The sequence below is a fragment of the Gobio gobio genome (genome assembly GCF_949357685.1).
Source record: "Gobio gobio genome assembly, chromosome: 20".
NCBI lineage: Eukaryota > Metazoa > Chordata > Actinopteri > Cypriniformes > Gobionidae > Gobio > Gobio gobio.
In genome coordinates this window covers 1269443-1284442 of record NC_137113.1, presented here as the reverse complement: position 1 = coordinate 1284442, position 15000 = coordinate 1269443, and the positions used below count along the sequence as shown (strand labels likewise).

Here is a 15000-nt window from a genome sequence, read left to right as displayed (position 1 = left end):
GCTGTAGAGTGTTTCTCTGCTGTGATTGGCTTAGGTTCCTCCTGTGCTCATCTGTAGGTCTGCCGTTCGTGACGGCGCCCAATAAGTTCGAGGCTCTGGCGGCCCATGATGCACTGGTGGAGCTGAGCGGGGCGCTGAACACTGTGGCCGTGAGCCTGATGAAGATCGCCAACGACATCCGCTTCCTGGGCTCTGGCCCTCGCTCCGGCCTCGGAGAACTCGTCCTGCCGGAGAATGAGCCCGGCTCCAGCATCATGCCCGGTGAGTGACAGGCCTCTCAGCCAATCACAGCCTGGGGTTTACAGCAGGGCCACGCCCACAGTCTGATCATCTTCGTGTCAGTTTTATAAACACCAATGTTAATATTATAAATCTCACATTAGCTTATATTACGTTACATCATTGCATATGTTCCCCCACTCACTATAGTTGTGCTCGGTTACATTTCATATATTTAATAAACTGATAATAACTCATATTTGATCATTTCTGTATTCAGTTGTTTATATTAATCTCTTGTGTCACAGTTTAAAACCCCACAGCCTGTTCTGGATTTAAATGATACCTAGGGCCATGATCATTTATTCTTACAGAAAAGAATATGTGAAGCACGTATAATACACACACACACACACACACGCGCGCGCTGTGGGCTTCACTTCACCTCTGACCTTTAGCTCTGGCCTTGTGTTTCAGGTCTATTTTTAGGATGCTCTGATGTCTGCGACCTTTGAAAACTGCAACACACACACACACACACACACACACACACACACACACACACACACACACTCAAACTCATGCACGCATACACTCACACACACACACACACACACTCAAACTCATGCACGCATACACTCTCACACACACACACACACACACACACACACTCAAACTCATGCACGCATACACACACACACACTCAAACTCATGCACGCATACTCACTCACACACACTCTCACACAAACACACACACAGACACACTCAAACTCATGCACGCATACACTCTCTCACACACACACACACACACTCAAACTCATGCACGCATACACTCTCTCATACACACACACACACACACACACTCAAACTCATGCACGCATACACTCTCTCACACACACACACACACACACACACACACTCAAACTCATGCACGCATACACTCTCACACACACACACACACACACACACACACACACTCAAACTCATGCACGCATACACTCTCACACACACACACACACACACACACTCAAACTCATGCACGCATACTCACTCACACACACTCTCACACAAACACACACACAGACACACTCAAACTCATGCACGCATACTCTCATACATACACACACACACACACGCTCACTCACACTCTCACACTCTCACACACTCACTCACACACAAACACACACACAGACACACTCAAACTCATGCACGCCCACACGCACTCACACACACTGGCACACGCATGCACACTCACACACACTCACGCTTGCATGCACACTCATTCTCTCACACACGCACGCAAGCACTCACATTCTCTCTCTCACACACTGACACACTTAAACTCACGCGCACACATATATACACACACACACACTCACACTCACACAACATTCACATTAATATCACAGCAGTGTGTTTTTGTGTTTGTTAACCGTTCACTTTATTCTCCTCAGCTGAAATGAATCACACACTACACTGTTGACATTGGTGTGTGTGTGTGTGTGTGTGTGTGTCTCAGGTAAGGTGAACCCCACGCAGTGTGAGGCGATGACTATGGTAGCGGCTCAGGTGTTTGGGAACCATGTGGCCGTGACTGTGGGAGGAAGCAACGGACACTTCGAGCTGAACGTCTTCAAGCCGATGATCGTGAGTGGCTGTTCCTCCTGATGATGCGTTAGATGAGGACCATCATGCTCTGGTTCACATCAAGGGTTCTCTGGTTCAGATCAAGGGTTCTCTGGTTCAGATCAAGGGTTCTCTGGTTCAGATCAAGGGTTCTCTGGTTCAAGGGTTCTCTGGTTCAGTCGAGGGTTCTCTGGTTCAGTCAAGGGTTCTCTGGTTCAGTCAAGGGTTCTCTGGTTCAGATCAAGGGTTCTCTGGTTCAAGGGTTCTCTGGTTCAGATCAAGGGTTCTCTGGTTCAGATCAAGGGTTCTCTGGTTCAGATCAAGGGTTCTCTGGTTCAAGGGTTCTCTGGTTCAGATCAAGGGTTCTCTGGTTCAGTCAAGGGTTCTCTGGTTCAGTCAAGGGTTCTCTGGTTCAGATCAAGGGTTCTCTGGGTCAAGGGTTCTCTGGTTCAGATCAAGGGTTCTCTGGTTCAAGGGTTCTCTGGTTCAGATCAAGGGTTCTCTGGTTCAAAGGTTCTCTGGTTCAGTCAAGGGTTCTCTGGTTCAGATCAAGGGTTCTCTGGTTCAGTCAAGGGTTCTCTGGTTCAGATCAAGGATTCTCTGGTTGAGATCAAGGGTTCTCTGGTTGAGATCAAGGGTTCTCTGTTTCAGATCAAGGGTTCTCTGTTTCAGATCAAGGGTTCTCTGTTTCAGATCAAGGGTTCTCTGGTTCACATCAAGGGTTCTCTGGTTCACATCAAGGGTTCTCTGGTTGAGATCAAGGGTTCTCTGGTTGAGATCAAGGGTTCTCTGTTTCAGATCAAGGGTTCTCTGTTTCAGATCAAGGGTTCTCTGTTTCAGATCAAGGGTTCTCTGGTTCACATCAAGGGTTCTCTAGTTCAGATTAAGGGTTCTCTGGTTGAGATCAAGGGTTCTCTGGTTGAGATCAAGGGTTCTCTGGTTGAGATCAAGGGTTCTCTGGTTCAGATCAAGGGTTCTCTGTTTCAGTCAAGGGTTCTCTGTTTCAGTCAAGGGTTCTCTGTTTCAGTCAAGGGTTCTCTGTTTCAGTCAAGGGTTCTCTGGTTGAGATCAAGGGTTCTCTGGTTGAGATCAAGGGTTCTCTGGTTGAGATCAAGGGTTCTCTGTTTCAGTCAAGGGTTCTCTGTTTCAGTCAAGGGTTCTCTGGTTGAGGTCAAGGGTTCTCTGGTTGAGGTCAAGGGTTCTCTGGTTGAGATCAAGGGTTCTCTGGTTGAGATCAAGGGTTCTCTGGTTGAGATCAAGGGTTCTCTGGTTCAGATCAAGGGTTCTCTAGTTCAGATTAAGGGTTCTCTGGTTCACATCAAGGGTTCTCTGGTTCACATCAAGGGTTCTCTGGTTCACATCAAGGGTTCTCTGGTTCAGATCAAGGGTTCTCTGGTTGAGATCAAGGGTTCTCTGGTTCAGATCAAGGGTTCTCTGGTTCAGATCAAGGGTTCTCTGGTTCAGATCAAGGGTTCTCTGGTTGAGATCAAGGGTTCTCTGGTTCACATCAAGGGTTCTCTGGTTCACATCAAGGGTTCTCTGGTTCAGATCAAGGGTTCTCTGGTTGAGATCAAGGGTTCTCTGTTTCAGTCAAGGGTTCTCTGGTTCAGATCAAGGGTTCTCTGTTTCAGTCAAGGGTTCTCTGTTTCAGATTAAGGGTTCTCTGGTTCACATCAAGGGTTCTCTGGTTCAGATCAAGGGTTCTCTGGTTCAGATCAAGGGTTCTCTAGTTCAGATTAAGGGTTCTTTGTTTCAGTCAAGGGTTCTCTGTTTCAGATCAAGGGTTCTCTGGTTCACATCAAGGGTTCTCTAGTTCAGATTAAGGGTTCTTTGTTTCAGTCAAGGGTTCTCTGTTTCAGATCAAGGGTTCTCTAGTTCAGATTAAGGGTTCTCTGGTTCAGATCAAGGGTTCTCTGGTTCACATCAAGGGTTCTCTAGTTCAGATTAAGGGTTCTCTGGTTCACATCAAGGGTTCTCTGTTTCAGATCAAGAACGTCCTGAACTCAGCCAGACTGCTGGGCGATGCCTGCGTCTCCTTCACCAATAACTGTGTGGTCGGAATCGAGGCGAACACTGAGCGGATCAACAAACTGATGAACGAGTCTCTGATGCTGGTCACGGCTCTCAACCCACACATAGGTGAGGTCTAAGATCTAAAAAGACGTGTAATAATACTTTCATAAGAATATCCAGACTAAAAACTGTGTATGTTGTCAGAGAAATTCGTTAAATGGTGTCAAAACCTCTATTCTGGGTCTCGGGGATATTTGTGCTCGTGCAGTGGCGTTTATATTTAGATGTCACTTCTGAAACTGGCCATCGGTCCTCTTAGCAATAATAGTTTATTCAATGAATGACTGTAGCCTCGAAAGTGAGATCACTAAAATGCTGTTGCTTTGTCAATTCATCGCGATCTCTCAAAGTTCCGTTATACAAATGAAGTCGTCAACAATAAATCTCTTACTTGCGTCGTGTCTTGACTGTGTTTGTTAATGAGGTTTTGTGAGCCTGCATTAATGCCGCCTTCACGTGGTGTCAGAAAACTTCTGAAATCGTGATTATGAGCTCATTGCATTCAATGTGAGGGCAGCATAACTCAGCACTGAATAAAAACTCTTGCGCTTTGAGCGCTGAGATTCTGATCGCGTTCGAGAAATCAACAACTATCTGTGATTGGCTGCATTACTCGCCGCTGCAAGAACTCACTGTAAACAGATGCATCTGAATCTGCCAAATCTGTGTCGCCAATATAATTACAGTATCAACTGAGGGGGCTTAGCACTTTAGCACCCCCGTAGAACCGGGCCTGAGCTCACCTCAGGTCTGGAGGGGAGACGCACACACACACACACTCACACACACTCACACGAGATATCGGGTCGGGAGTGCGAGTTATCGGGTCGGGAGTGCGAGTTATCTGGGTCGGGAGTGTGAGTTATCTGGGTCGGGAGTGTGAGTTATCGGGTCGGGAGTGCGAGTTATCGAGTCGGGAGTGCGAGTTATCTGGGTCGGGAGTGTGAGTTATCGAGTCGGGAGTGCGAGTTATCGAGTCGGGAGTGCGAGTTATCGAGTTATCGGGTCGGGAGTGTGAGTTATCGAGTCGGGAGTGCGAGTTATCGAGTCGGGAGTGCGAGTTATCGAGTCGGGAGTGCGAGTTATCGAGTTATCGGGTCGGGAGTGCGAGTTATCGGGTCGGGAGTGCGAGTTATCGAGTCGGGAGTGCGAGTTATCGAGTCGGGAGTGCGAGTTATCGGGTCGGGAGTGCGAGATATCGGGTCGGGAGTGCGAGTTATCGGGTCTGGAGTGCGAGTTATCGAGTCGGGAGTGCGAGTTATCGGGTCGGGAGTGCGAGTTATCGGGTCTGGAGTGCGAGTTATCGAGTCGGGAGTGCGAGTTATCGGGTCGGGAGTGCGAGTTATCGAGTTATCGGGTCGGGAGTGCGAGTTATCGGGTCGGGAGTGCGAGTTATCGAGTCGGGAGTGCGAGTTATCGAGTGGGAGTGCGAGTTATCGGGTCGGGAGTGCGAGTTATCGGGTCGGGAGTGCGAGTTATCGAGTCGGGAGTGCGAGATATCGGGTCGGGAGTGCGAGATATCGGGTCGGGAGTGCGAGTTATCGAGTCGGGAGTGCGAGATATCGGGTCGGGAGTGCGAGATATCGGGTCGGGAGTGCGAGTTATCGAGTGGGAGTGGGAGTTATCGAGTCGGGAGTGCGAGTTATCGAGTGGGAGTGCGAGTTATCGAGTCGGGAGTGCGAGTTATCGAGTCGGGAGTGCGAGTTATCGAGTGGGAGTGCGAGTTATCGAGTCGGGAGTGCGAGTTATCGAGTGGGAGTGCGAGTTATCGAGTGGGGAGTGCGAGTTATCGGGTCGGGAGTGCGAGATATCGGGTCGGGAGTGCGAGTTATCGAGTCGGGAGTGCGAGATATCGGGTCGGGAGTGCGAGATATCGGGTCGGGAGTGCGAGTTATCGAGTGGGAGTGCGAGTTATCGAGTGGGAGTGCGAGTTATCGAGTCGGGAGTGCGAGTTATCGAGTGGGAGTGCGAGTTATCGAGTCGGGAGTGCGAGTTATCGAGTGGGAGTGCGAGTTATCGAGTCGGGAGTGCGAGTTATCGAGTGGGAGTGCGAGTTATCGAGTGGGAGTGCGAGTTATCGAGTCGGGAGTGCGAGTTATCGGGTCGGGAGTGCGAGTTATCGAGTGGGAGTGCGAGTTATCGAGTCGGGAGTGCGAGTTATCGAGTGGGAGTGCGAGTTATCGAGTCGGGAGTGCGAGTTATCGAGTGGGAGTGCGAGTTATCGAGTGGGAGTGCGAGTTATCGAGTCGGGAGTGCGAGTTATCGAGTGGGAGTGCGAGTTATCGAGTCGGGAGTGCGAGTTATCGAGTGGGAGTGCGAGTTATCGAGTGGGAGTGCGAGTTATCGAGTGGGAGTGCGAGTTATCGGGTCGGGAGTGCGAGTTATCGAGTGGGAGTGCGAGTTATCGAGTCGGGAGTGCGAGTTATCGAGTGGGAGTGCGAGTTATCGAGTCGGGAGTGCGAGTTATCGAGTGGGAGTGCGAGTTATCGAGTGGGAGTGCGAGTTATCGAGTCGGGAGTGCGAGTTATCGAGTGGGAGTGCGAGTTATCGAGTGGGGAGTGCGAGTTATCGAGTCGGGAGTGCGAGTTATCGAGTGGGAGTGCGAGTTATCGAGTCGGGAGTGCGAGTTATCGAGTGGGAGTGCGAGTTATCGAGTGGGAGTGCGAGTTATCGAGTCGGGAGTGCGAGTTATCGAGTGGGAGTGCGAGTTATCGAGTGGGGAGTGCGAGTTATCGAGTCGGGAGTGCGAGTTATCGAGTGGGAGTGCGAGTTATCGAGTCGGGAGTGCGAGTTATCGAGTGGGAGTGCGAGTTATCGAGTGGGAGTGCGAGTTATCGAGGGGAGTGCGAGTTATCGAGGGGAGTGCGAGTTATCGAGTGGGAGTGCGAGTTATCGAGTCGGGGGTGCGAGTTATCGAGTGGGAGTGCGAGTTATCGAGTGGGAGTGCGAGTTATCGAGTCGGAGTGCGAGTTATCGAGTGGGAGTGCGAGTTATCGAGTGGGAGTGCGAGATATCGGGTCTGGAGTGCGAGTTATCGAGTGGGGGTGCGAGTTATCGAGTGGGAATGCGGGTTATCGAGTGGGAGTGCGAGTTATCGGGTCTGGAGTGCGAGTTATCGAGTGGGAGTGCGAGTTATCGGGTCTGGAGTGCGAGTTATCGAGTGGGAGTGCGAGTTATCGAGTGGGGGTGCGAGTTATCGGGTCTGGAGTGCGAGTTATCGAGTCGGGAGTGCGAGTTATCGAGTGGGAGTGCGAGTTATCGAGTGGGAGTGCGAGTTATCGAGTGGGGGTGCGAGTTATCGGGTCTGGAGTGCGAGTTATCGAGTGGGGGTGCGAGTTATCGAGTGGGAGTGCGAGTTATCGGGTCTGGAGTGCGAGTTATCGAGTGGGGGTGCGAGTTATCGAGTGGGAGTGCGAGTTATCGGGTCTGGAGTGCGAGTTATCGAGTGGGAGTGCGAGTTATCGAGTGGGAGTGGGAGTGCGAGTTATCGAGTGGGAGTGCGAGTTATCGAGTGGGAGTGCGAGTTATCGAGTGGGAGTGCGAGTTATCGAGTGGGAGTGCGAGTTATCGAGTGGGGGTGCGAGTTATCGGGTCTGGAGTGCGAGTTATCGAGTGGGAGTGCGAGTTATCGGGTCTGGAGTGCGAGTTATCGAGTGGGAGTGCGAGTTATCGGGTCTGGAGTGCGAGTTATCGAGTGGGGGTGCGAGTTATCGAGTGGGGGTGCGAGTTATCGAGTGGGAGTGCGAGTTATCGGGTCTGGAGTGCGAGTTATCGAGTGGGGGTGCGAGTTATCGAGTGGGAGTGCGAGTTATCGAGTGGGAGTGCGAGTTATCGAGTGGGAGTGCGAGTTATCGAGTGGGAGTGCGAGTTATCGAGTGGGAGTGCGAGTTATCGAGTGGGAGTGCGAGTTATCGAGTGGGAGTGCGAGTTATCGAGTCGGGGGTGCGAGTTATCGAGTGGGAGTGCGAGTTATCGAGTGGGAGTGCGAGTTATCGAGTCGGGAGTGCGAGTTATCGAGTGGGAGTGCGAGTTATCGAGTCGGGAGTGCGAGTTATCGAGTCGGGAGTGCGAGTTATCGAGTGGGAGTGCGAGTTATCGAGTCGGGAGTGCGAGTTATCGAGTGGGAGTGCGAGTTATCGAGTGGGGAGTGCGAGTTATCGAGTGGGGGTGCGAGTTATCGAGTGGGAGTGCGAGTTATCGAGTGGGAGTGCGAGTTATCGAGTGGGAGTGCGAGTTATCGGGTCTGGAGTGCGAGTTATCGAGTGGGGGTGCGAGTTATCGAGTGGGAGTGCGAGTTATCGGGTCTGGAGTGCGAGTTATCGAGTGGGGGTGCGAGTTATCGAGTGGGAGTGCGAGTTATCGGGTCTGGAGTGCGAGTTATCGAGTGGGGGTGCGAGTTATCGAGTGGGAGTGCGAGTTATCGAGTGGGAGTGCGAGTTATCGAGTGGGAGTGCGAGTTATCGAGTGGGGGGTGCGAGTTATCGAGTGGGAGTGCGAGTTATCGAGTGGGAGTGCGAGTTATCGAGTCGGGAGTGCGAGTTATCGAGTCGGGGGTGCGAGTTATCGAGTCGGGAGTGCGAGTTATCGAGTGGGGGGTGCGAGTTATCGAGTGGGGGTGCGAGTTATCGAGTCGGGGGTGCGAGTTATCGAGTCGGGGGTGCGAGTTATCGAGTCGGGGGTGCGAGTTATCGAGTCGGGGGTGCGAGTTATCGAGTCGGGGGTGCGAGTTATCGAGTCGGGGGTGCGAGTTATCGAGTGGGAGTGCGAGTTATCGAGTGGGAGTGCGAGTTATCGAGTGGGAGTGCGAGTTATCGAGTGGGAGTGCGAGTTATCGAGTGGGAGTGCGAGTTATCGAGTGGGAGTGCGAGTTATCGAGTGGGAGTGCGAGTTATCGAGTCGGGGGTGCGAGTTATCGAGTGGGAGTGCGAGTTATCGAGTCGGGAGTGCGAGTTATCGAGTGGGAGTGCGAGTTATCGAGTCGGGGGTGCGAGTTATCGAGTCGGGGGTGCGAGTTATCGAGTGGGGGTGCGAGTTATCGAGTGGGGGTGCGAGTTATCGAGTGGGGAGTGCGAGTTATCGAGTGGGGGTGCGAGTTATCGAGTCGGGGGTGCGAGTTATCGAGTCGGGAGTGCGAGTTATCGAGTCGGGAGTGCGAGTTATCGAGTGGGAGTGCGAGTTATCGAGTGGGAGTGCGAGTTATCGAGTGGGAGTGCGAGTTATCGAGTGGGAGTGCGAGTTATCGAGTCGGGAGTGCGAGTTATCGAGTCGGGGGTGCGAGTTATCGAGTCGGGAGTGCGAGTTATCGAGTGGGGGGTGCGAGTTATCGAGTGGGGGTGCGAGTTATCGAGTCGGGGGTGCGAGTTATCGAGTGGGAGTGCGAGTTATCGAGTGGGAGTGCGAGTTATCGAGTGGGAGTGCGAGTTATCGAGTGGGAGTGCGAGTTATCGAGTGGGAGTGCGAGTTATCGAGTCGGGGGTGCGAGTTATCGAGTGGGAGTGCGAGTTATCGAGTCGGGAGTGCGAGTTATCGAGTGGGAGTGCGAGTTATCGAGTCGGGGGTGCGAGTTATCGAGTCGGGGGTGCGAGTTATCGAGTGGGGGTGCGAGTTATCGAGTGGGGGTGCGAGTTATCGAGTGGGGAGTGCGAGTTATCGAGTGGGGGTGCGAGTTATCGAGTCGGGGGTGCGAGTTATCGAGTCGGGGGTGCGAGTTATCGAGTCGGGAGTGCGAGTTATCGAGTCGGGAGTGCGAGTTATCGAGTGGGAGTGCGAGTTATCGAGTGGGAGTGCGAGTTATCGAGTGGGAGTGCGAGTTATCGAGTGGGAGTGCGAGTTATCGAGTGGGAGTGCGAGTTATCGAGTGGGAGTGCGAGTTATCGAGTGGGAGTGCGAGTTATCGAGTGGGAGTGCGAGTTATCGAGTGGGAGTGCGAGTTATCGAGTGGGAGTGCGAGTTATCGAGTCGGGGGTGCGAGTTATCGAGTGGGAGTGCGAGTTATCGAGTCGGGAGTGCGAGTTATCGAGTGGGAGTGCGAGTTATCGAGTGGGAGTGCGAGTTATCGAGTGGGAGTGCGAGTTATCGAGTGGGAGTGCGAGTTATCGAGTGGGAGTGCGAGTTATCGAGTGGGAGTGCGAGTTATCGAGTCGGGAGTGCGAGTTATCGAGTCGGGAGTGCGAGTTATCGAGTGGGAGTGCGAGTTATCGAGTGGGAGTGCGAGTTATCGAGTGGGAGTGCGAGTTATCGAGTGGGAGTGCGAGTTATCGAGTGGGAGTGCGAGTTATCGAGTGGGAGTGCGAGTTATCGAGTGGGAGTGCGAGTTATCGAGTCGGGGGTGCGAGTTATCGAGTCGGGAGTGCGAGTTATCGAGTGGGGGTGCGAGTTATCGAGTCGGGGGTGCGAGTTATCGAGTGGGAGTGCGAGTTATCGAGTGGGAGTGCGAGTTATCGAGTGGGAGTGCGAGTTATCGAGTGGGAGTGCGAGTTATCGAGTGGGAGTGCGAGTTATCGAGTGGGAGTGCGAGTTATCGAGTGGGAGTGCGAGTTATCGAGTGGGAGTGCGAGTTATCGAGTGGGAGTGCGAGTTATCGAGTGGGAGTGCGAGTTATCGAGTCGGGGGTGCGAGTTATCGAGTCGGGAGTGCGAGTTATCGAGTGGGGGTGCGAGTTATCGAGTCGGGAGTGCGAGTTATCGAGTGGGAGTGCGAGTTATCGAGTCGGGGGTGCGAGTTATCGAGTCGGGAGTGCGAGTTATCGAGTGGGGGTGCGAGTTATCGAGTCGGGGGTGCGAGTTATCGAGTCGGGGGTGCGAGTTATCGAGTCGGGAGTGCGAGTTATCGAGTCGGGGGTGCGAGTTATCGAGTGGGAGTGCGAGTTATCGAGTGGGAGTGCGAGTTATCGAGTGGGAGTGCGAGTTATCGAGTGGGAGTGCGAGTTATCGAGTGGGGGTGCGAGTTATCGAGTGGGAGTGCGAGTTATCGAGTGGGAGTGCGAGTTATCGAGTGGGGGTGCGAGTTATCGAGTCGGGAGTGCGAGTTATCGAGTCGGGGGTGCGAGTTATCGAGTGGGAGTGCGAGTTATCGAGTGGGAGTGCGAGTTATCGAGTCGGGGGTGCGAGTTATCGAGTGGGAGTGCGAGTTATCGAGTGGGAGTGCGAGTTATCGAGTCGGGAGTGCGAGTTATCGAGTCGGGGGTGCGAGTTATCGAGTGGGAGTGCGAGTTATCGAGTGGGAGTGCGAGTTATCGAGTGGGAGTGCGAGTTATCGAGTGGGAGTGCGAGTTATCGAGTGGGAGTGCGAGTTATCGAGTGGGAGTGCGAGTTATCGAGTCGGGGGTGCGAGTTATCGAGTGGGAGTGCGAGTTATCGAGTCGGGAGTGCGAGTTATCGAGTCGGGAGTGCGAGTTATCGAGTGGGAGTGCGAGTTATCGAGTCGGGAGTGCGAGTTATCGAGTCGGGAGTGTGAGTTATCGAGTGGGAGTGCGAGATATCGAGTCGGGAGTATCGATCCTTCAATAATCTTTTAAATGTTTATCCTGTGGTGGAAACGAGCTTTAATATGAAGCGAGTGAGAGATAAAGCGTCTCTGTGTCTCTGAGCTGAACTTCTCTTCTCTCCTCAGGTTATGATAAAGCCGCCACTATAGCGAAGACGGCGCACAGAGAAGGCTCGACCCTGAAGGCCACGGCCGTGAAGCTGGGCTTCCTGACGGAGGAGCAGTTCGACCAATGGGTGCGTCCGCAGGACATGCTGGGTCCCAAGTAGAGCCGGCGGGTCAAAGGTCACGGGGACACCGGGGTCACACAATAAAACACCCGAAATACATCGATCCTTCATCTGAACACGAGTCGAGCGCTGGAATCTGTTGTAATGGACAGCAAACGTGTAACACGACACACAGAATATCCTCAGTGTTGTATTTGATCAGTGTGTGTTTCCTCTAAACAACAGAATAAAGAGATGAACACTGAACAGATCATCTGCATTATTCATCTGATTCTCCAGGGGTTATTAAATATTGTGAACCGCCTCGTGTTGAGCGTTTGTTGATGTGTAATAACTAGGGCTGGGTAAAAAAATATCGATTTCTCGATTTTTTTTTTAAATCGATTCTCACTATTACAAAACAATATCGATTCTTAAATCCCAAGAATCGATTTGTCTATTATTTTTCAAAAACATAAATACGGTTTTGTCTCGGCTCAGCTCAAGAGAAGCAGCAGCAGTGGAGCAAACATGAGCTGATCTTCTCTTCCGCTTTAATACCAGTAACAGCGCAAAATAAACACCAATGAGCTTCTGAAAGTGTGTTAAAGATACAGGACAACTTACCGAAATCCATATCACGTCACACACAATCACTCAATCAGTGTTTCAACCGCAGAAAGACGTCAGTAAAACGGCTTACAAGCAAACAATGTCACTCAGAAAAACCATATCCAGTGTCCATAAACTCGTTAATCAGCTAGAAAAATTAACTCTAGAGATGAGCATTTTGATAATTATATGCACCATTACAGACGATATTCACTGTCAATGTTCTTCAATATTTAATACATCTGGCAAGTTTTTATGACAGCCACCCTTTAAATGTTTATATTTCAAAAAAATGGAGTAGAATTATGATTATGTAATTGTAAAGATAATATTTTAACTTTATTATTATATAAAAAAAACATAACAAATAACAAAAACTCGATAACAAATTTAGTGTCATTTAAGTGTTTGTATAGAAATCAGTTAATTTGTACCTTCAATATTAGTGGGCTAATGTAGTATCAACTGACTCCCATAGTTTACAACATTAGTTCAGAAATTAGTTTTCCTTGAGAAAATGTTTCATGTATTATACCTGATACACATCCAAAATAATCCATATTGAATTGAATCGAATCGAATTGTGAAATTTGTGTCAATACCCAGCTCTAGTAATAACTCTGTTGATGTCACATGAGGGACGCAGCGCTGGCATTTCACTGATCCAGAGTCAGCGGGAGATCATTCCCATGAGCCTCAGCTCACACACACAAAGGAAGGAGGAGAGCGGCGGGGGTCAGAGCGGCATATGGGCACGACAGGAGGTGTGCGTGTGTGTCTGTGTGTGTGTGTGTGTGTGTGTTACCTGGAGACGCAGGTGTGTGTGTGAGGTGTGACATGTGGCGTCTCTGCAGGCTCAGGTTGGCTTTATATCAGTGTGTTATGATCATGTGACCCAGCGAACAGGGAACGTTCTCTCAAGGTTCTTCCAGTAACGTTAATAGAACGTTTGTTCGTTCTTCAGTGATGTTAGCACAAGAACTGCACATCATTCATGGAACGTTTCAGCAACATTTTTTTCAACGTTTGAGAAACCAAGAAGAACTTAAGGTAAACATATTTTTTTACCCATTTACCATAAAGATATATTTTGTTGTAGTCTAGACTTTACAGGAAATATGACTTTTAATAACCAGCCCGTGCCTGAGGATCATCGAGTGAGCATTCCTCGGGTCGTGTGTGTGAGGATATAACTCATAAATCATGTGCATTGATCACTAACAGAAGATCTGCAGATATTGACTGACTTCTGCTAATGAGACTCCATCATCATCATCATCATCATCGCTGATGAGAGCAGGAGAAACATTCACATCATCATTCATAAATACATTCATATCTCATCATCATCATCAGTGTACGGTGAGTCGAGTGTGTTTTACACCACATGACAAAATCACAATACACTAAATCAGAATTATATCATATGTCACTATTATGAGAGAAAAATTATGACTTTTTGACCTTTTATCTCATAATTTTGTCATAATTTCAACTTTTCATCTCATAATTATGACTTAATATATGATCATTTAGAATTCCATGTCACAGTTTTGACGTATGTAAATTTTGACAGTCTCATTAATATGACACATGACATTAAATAAGACAAACTTATGACTTATGGTACATCATAATTATGACAGTATTTTTCACATTTTATGTCAACTTTCTTTTCATAATTAGGCATTTGACAAAAGTTATGACAGTATGATGATGACGACTTAGTAGGACAATGACATAAAAGTCAAAATTATGATCATATTTTATTATGATAAAATTGTGATCAATTATTGTCATAATTTTGAATTGATCTCATAAATACGACACTGCTATCATTTGGACTTTTTATGACATAATCACCACATTTTAAGTCATAATCTTGTCTTTCTGTGTTAATTTTTATTTTTAATCTCACAGTTATGACTTTTGTCATCATTTTGACTTTTTATGTCATAATTAATTATGACCTAGTATGTCGTAATGACAAAAAGTCAAAATTCATGACTCAAAATCTTGACTTTTTGTCAATTTTGACTTGTTGTAAATTCAACTTTTTATGTCACCATTTTGTCTAATTTTTCTCATGTCACAATGCCAATTTTTATACTATATAGTTATAATTATGACAGTCAAACCCATGAGTATGTCAATTATAACTTAATGTCATAATTCTGACATTTTACATTTACATCATACATTTTATGTAATAATTTTGTCTTCATGTAAATTTTTTACTGTGCATCTCATAATTATGGCTTTATATGTCATAATTGTGACTTAGTACATCATAATTATGACAGTATTTTCACATTTTATGTCAATTTTCTTGTCAATTTTGAATCATAAATATAATTTGTCATAATTAGGCATATGACAAAAGTCAAAGTTATGACAGTATGATGATGACTTAGTATGTCATAATGACAGAAAAGTCAAAATTATGACTTTTCATAATTTTGAATTGATCTCATAAATACGACTTTATGCCATCATTTGGACTTTTTATGTTATAATCACAACATTTCAAGTCACAATCTTGTCTTTCTATGTACATTTTTATTTTTAATCTCACAATTATGACTTTTTATGTCATAATTAATTATGACCTAGTATGTCGTAATGACAAAAAGTCAAAATTCATGACTCAAAATCTTGACTTTTTGTCAATTTTGACTTGTTGTAAATTCAACTTTTTATGTCACCATTTTGTCTAATTTTTCTCATGTCACAATGCCAATTTTTATACTATATAGTTATAATTATGACAGTCAAA

General features: G+C 48.4%; 1 protein-coding gene across 1 annotated transcript in view; it reads left to right on the top strand.

Moving 5' to 3' along the window:
• fh (fumarate hydratase) overlaps positions 1–11884 on the top strand; it is a 33628-nt gene extending 21744 nt beyond the window's left edge. Inside the window, exons 8-11 of the mRNA XM_079845584.1 lie at positions 58–261; positions 1739–1866; positions 3831–3984; positions 11530–11884. Of these exons, the coding sequence (XP_079701710.1) occupies positions 58–261; positions 1739–1866; positions 3831–3984; positions 11530–11672 (629 nt within the window). The 3' untranslated portion in view covers positions 11673–11884. The remainder of the gene's footprint in view (positions 1–57; positions 262–1738; positions 1867–3830; positions 3985–11529) is intronic.
• Positions 11885–15000: the final 3116 nt, after the last annotated feature.